This window comes from Nanorana parkeri, unplaced genomic scaffold (genome assembly GCF_000935625.1).
Source record: "Nanorana parkeri isolate BGI_ZX_2015 unplaced genomic scaffold, ASM93562v1 scaffold777, whole genome shotgun sequence".
Taxonomy (NCBI): domain Eukaryota; kingdom Metazoa; phylum Chordata; class Amphibia; order Anura; family Dicroglossidae; genus Nanorana; species Nanorana parkeri.
Genome location: NW_017307045.1, coordinates 446,273 through 451,816, shown reverse-complemented (window position 1 = coordinate 451,816; position 5,544 = coordinate 446,273). Strand labels below are relative to the sequence as shown.

At 37.8% G+C, this 5,544-nt stretch overlaps 1 protein-coding gene across 2 annotated transcripts in view; it reads right to left on the bottom strand.

The window, feature by feature from the left end:
- Positions 1-503: 503 nt before the first annotated feature.
- LOC108793722 (histamine H2 receptor-like) overlaps positions 504-5,544 on the bottom strand; it is a 93,775-nt gene continuing 88,734 nt past the window's right edge. The window contains exon 3 of one of the 2 annotated variants that reach the window (XM_018564742.1): positions 504-1,166. In XM_018564742.1, coding sequence (XP_018420244.1) covers positions 968-1,166 — 199 coding nt within the window. In that variant the 3' untranslated portion in view covers positions 504-967. The remainder of the gene's footprint in view (positions 1,167-5,544) is intronic. The other variant, XR_001941661.1, reaches the window with a different exon arrangement.

The following is a 5,544-nucleotide window of genomic DNA, read 5'->3' as shown; positions in this document are numbered from 1 at the left end:
TCATGTTGTTACATCTCTAAATTAAGTACTATAATATTGGAACAAGATACCTTATAGACCAACCCCTAGCCTAAGAATATCAATATTGGATGGCAAGGACAGTTGGGCTCCACAGTAATATCTTGCCCTTAAGATACAGTATATTAAGATACTGTATATTATCCTCCAAAGTTTAAAATACTGGCTTAGAGCAGAATGACCATTTAGGAGACAAACAAAAACAAATTTTAATAACTTTAAGGATATGAACAAATTCAGACTCTTTATTTCACAAACACATGTGACTTCTTTAATTACTTTTAAGGCATCAAGCAAGACCTCATTCACAAAAACTAATATAGTCCTGCCTATGACTTCAAAAATAATTTCTTATACACATTTGGTTTAAAAGCGTGTACACTTGCACCTCCCTCATGTGAAATACTGTTATAATAGGTGCTGACACACTGATCACATTTCCAATGAGAGGTTATGTGTTGTTTTCAAAAATACTGATTTGGTGAACAATCTTAAGGAATGTATTAATGTGCAAGTGGAGGTAAATTGTTCAATGTGAACCAGCAATGACACAGTTAAATATGTCTAAGCTTTATAGAAGATGGAAATGTTGGCCACATCTGACATGTTTTGTTGCACCCACGCTCATGGTATATGACATTCAAGTCATTGTTGTTGCTAGTTTTGTAATATTCCACAACAAAGACATGTTTTATATAGGACAGTTTATAAATTCCATTCACAGTGCTGATAAGTATTCCACAGAACAAACCATCCTTCAGTTATTTATTATCTTTTGTTGTGTATCTTTCCAACAACCAGAGCCTAATTGCGGCTTGCTTTAAAGTGTTTATTATTGGCACAAACACAGTTTATACATGTGAAGTCATGTCTTGTCGTAGTCTGTGAACTTGGTCTTGGTCCCTGTAAGCTCACCAAGAGGCCGTATACTTTAGCTCCTGCAAGACTTTTACTTAATGGCAGTGTCCTGAAGCTGCAATGGCAGTGTTGTCAGGGAATGTTGTACATGTGCATCATTTGGAGCTTCAACTACAGCATCATTCAACATTGAGGTCCATACGCTTTGTTTTGGGAGGTATTTAAAAAGCCACAGCCTTGCTCTGTAGGTCATGTAATCCAAACATCCACTGCACCATCTGGCATGACTCCTGTCAGGAAAAATTTGAAAAATAAATACTGGGCAAATGTAATGCAAAATTAAGAGGATTCAATTTCAATACTGCAACTTAGAGAGAGCCTAAAGAAAAAAATAATAGCAGCATAGCACAGAGCTCAGACACCTGCCTTGCAGAGGTCATGGTTTTAAGGAAAATTTAGAGGTGTTGGACAGACGCGATACACACTTTGTAAGCAGCTTTAGTAGGCCACAGTGTACAGAATGTACTGAAAACAGAGACAGAAAAATTGTTCAGTTTATGCACTTTATGAGAGGTACTTTAGTACACTGAAGTTTGACAGGGAAACAACAGGCAGGTTTGTAATTAAGAAATCAAAGTCAGAGTGTTTTATTTTACAGTAAAAAGAAATATTGCAACGACCCCTCGCATAGTATTTAAGCACTATAAATAGGACATATTTTGAAGAGGACCCACCCAGGTTTTTCCTTAAAAAAATGAACATTAGGGTTTATTTGTTTTGTTGAAAAACAACCCCATAATATTGTAGTGAGCACATGCACACTCTTTAAACACTTTCACTAGGCTGCTTTGTCAACAAGACCCAAACAAGCAAGCTTTTAATTTAAAAAAAAAATCAGTATTATAATGTATTTATATCACTGAAAAATTCCCACAAAATATTGTAGGTGCACACTCTTTAAACACTTTCACTAGGCCACTTTGCAGAGCCAGAACCTGCTTTACATCTACTAGCTGCATATGCATAACTTCTGCCTGCACAGTAAGTACACATTAATAAAGAAATCATTATAGTATAATATGGTTACAGAAAAAAAAGCCAAAATACGGTAGCACCACAGTATTGAATCCCTTGTTTTGAATAGCACTCTGTTTTGAATAGCACCCCCCACTAGATGGTGCTGAGGAATATAGGTATTAAAAAAAAACATATGCCAGCAACATACACTGGGTGTACATGAGGCAGGCATATGTACAAGGCATATAAAAATGACTGAGGAGAAGTATATGGGTGCATTAGCAGGTTTTCAAGATGTTATCATTCAGATTTTGGGTGCTGCTACTGTATTTAAACCAAGCCAAATGTAAAAGTTAAAATATCAATTCCACATGCAACACATGTGATGACATACAGTATATGATGTTGCTGATGCTGTCTGTGAAAATTGTACTGTTCCATAACACCACATATACTCATGGCAGTGCCCAGCCCTCCATGTTTATTAGCCTTAACAAATGCCAGAACTTATTTTCAAGATTCATCCCCCCCAAAGATCGCAATGGGGTTTTGATTTAATTCCAAGACTGTTTGATGGGTTTGACAAACAGTCCAGAAATTGAACCAAAGTACATTCGCTTATCCCTATAGACCCTGCTAAGTATGAAAAGAAAATCAGTAATAATAATTAAATGCAATGAATAAAAATGATCACCATAAAAGAAAAGCACATAGTAAAACATTGTAGTGCCCCATTATATTGGTGCTCACTGCTCAGTGGAGAAATGTCCCCTTAGATTGGCAGTCAGTGTAGTGGTCTTACATTGCTGATCAGTGAAAAAGTGCCCCCTGACATTTTAGTAGTCACTATTGGTAACTTAGATGATCACAGGTCCCACACCACTGGTTTGGTCAAATAACTTTAGTGTCAGAACTATGAACACACCTTTAAGTGACAGATCAATCATCCACTGTTCACTGGTAAATAAACTACCAAAAACCACTGTAGAAAAGCTACAGTTCCATGGAACCCTGGTTAAAAAAGGATGCCGATTGGTTGTTAGAGGAGGAATCAGTACTCTTAAGACCCTTCTATTCCCTTGTGTAAGTCAGCTTAGTGTTTCTCTAAAAACATGATGGCTCCCATATACCACTGATTTGCTGCTCCATCTTCTCTCCCTGCTTTCCCTCTCCTGTGGTCTTATTAATATGTATACATCCTAGTCTATTCACAAATATGGCTATTAAGTGATAAACCTATTTAGATAAGGGATACTTTAGAACAGGGGCACTAGGCAATCTGGATAAGTGTACTTTATCTGAAAAATCACTTATCCTTTAACTTTTATCAGCTTAAATTAATCAGAACAAAAGCACATGATTTAAAAATTGATAATGATGGTAACGGAGGAGCTGCTTGGAAGTTCTGTTACAGCAGTTGGTTCTCAGGTTTTCCGAGAAGGCAGATCTCGACCAGTCAGCAGTGTAAGGGGAAAGTGATTACAGGTTTTCCACTTTTTGCCATACATTAGAAAACGTGTTTAATGTTCCCTCTGGCTACAGCATGTAATACATGTATACAAAAGCATTATAATGCTGCTGTTTTATTAAAAATTAATTCCATCTTCTCTAGGAAAGCTGGCAGAATCCTCTGTGTGTTGTTGAAATGTGCTGTGATATACGAAAACTATTTTAGTTGCTTGCAGTCCATAAATGTTGTTATCCTTCACAAAGATACAACAGTAATTCCTTTTTTATAAATGAGGAAATTGAACAAATGGCATTGGTTTCCCCTGAAAAGCTGAGAGTTTTACACGGTGGGAGCTATATTTCAAAGCATACCTTTCATCCAGCTTATCTGAGCTTTGAGCATTGTGCCAAAAGTTATTATATGCCATGCTGAACCAGGACTGAGCTGCTTTGATACTGAGGAAACATTCAGGTTAGCCACAGCTGCTGCTCCTGGCCATGCTGTTTTTAGTGTTGCAGTGAAAAATGTATTTGTTCTATTTCCTCTGATATTATGTATATGCCAGTGTGCACAGCGCATCTTTAAATGACATTTAAACCCTCAGGGGATTTTGCATATATCTACTGCTAGCAAGCAGTAGATATATGCAAAAACATTAAAAAAAGTTTAAAAAAAGGTTTAAACTTACCAGTGTCTCTGCCGCGTGCTCCCGTCCAGAGATCTGAAAAATTTCAGGCGGTCACAAAGAATCTTGAGACGGGCGCATGCGCAGTACAGATCTTCGGCCGGGAGATGAGGAGAGACACAAGGTAAGTCAATGGAGGCAGCGTGCACCCATACAGACTCCATGGGACAGGAAGTGCCAGGAAGAGAGAGGAGTCAGTGCTGGATCGGAGCCTGGCACCAGTGCTGGAGGGACTACTGAAACTACAGGAAAGAAGAAGATGATCGGATCAAGAGGCATCATTTAAGGTAAGTTGTTACACTAGCATGGGGGGGGGGGGGGGGGGATGGATATCCTTTAATGTCACTTTAAGGTATACAATGAATTTTTATGAGTTTTAGTTTAGTAATACAATTGGTTTTTGAGTTTTTTGTTTTCATGACTGAGATATATGTACGGTAAAATCACTGCAGTAGATTGGGAATGCATTTTAGAAATTTTAGATGGTTCCCATTTCCCATTGTGTTGTTTCTTGTTAGATGGAAATCCACCTGGATTGATGTGTATTTATACCTGCATGTTCACCTATGCATTGTGTCACTGTTGCTCTGATGAGGGATCCCTGTGCGGACCCGAAACGTTAGCACCATATGACAGTATGTGACATTGGGTATTGAATAAACATATTTTATTTATAGTTAGATGGAAACTCATCAACGTCAAGCCATCTGCCTATGGACTACCTGTTGGTTATGTACAAGGGGGTAGCAAAAAGCAATGCTCGTTGTTTCATATCTGCTGTTCATGTGAACTTGTAAAATGTTATAATAAAATGTTATTATTATGTAAAATGTTATAATTTATGTCATACATATGGTCAAACTCAATCAGTGCATGCTTTTTTTAAATTGTACCAAGCGAATGATGGATGAGAGGCTAAAACACAGAGCAGTAACTGAGTTTCTGACAAAAGAGGGTTTTTTGTCTGTTGAGATTCATACACATCTGATGAATGTGTATAAAGATGCATTAATTGACTTGTGCAATGTTAGGTGTTGCGTAAAGAGAGTAAAGGGAGATATTAAAATTGTTGACAAGGCTTTGAATGGCACTATTCAAGCTCTCCTCATCCAAAGAAATTAAAATCTGTCAGATCAGCACAAACCTGCCAGATCAAGACAGCCATGTTTTGGGATGACCACAACATCATTATCATGAACATTTTGGATAACAGCAAAACCTAAATTGGTGCACTTCGAAAATTGAAGAAAGTCATCAGGAAGAAAAGACAGCAGAAAGACATCCATGCCATATAGTTGCATCATGATAATGCATGCCTACACACTCTTATGCCACTCCTATGCCAGCAGTCAGGTGGCAAAATGGGCTGGTCAGTAGTCCCTCCTCCATCCTACAGCTCCTATGGAAGTAGCCATTTTCTTTAGTTTTTCTGACTTCCAGACAGTATGTTAGCTCTGAGGATGTTTCACCACTTGCAGTGAACTGTATAGTTTAGGTTTCAGTGCCTTATAACTAG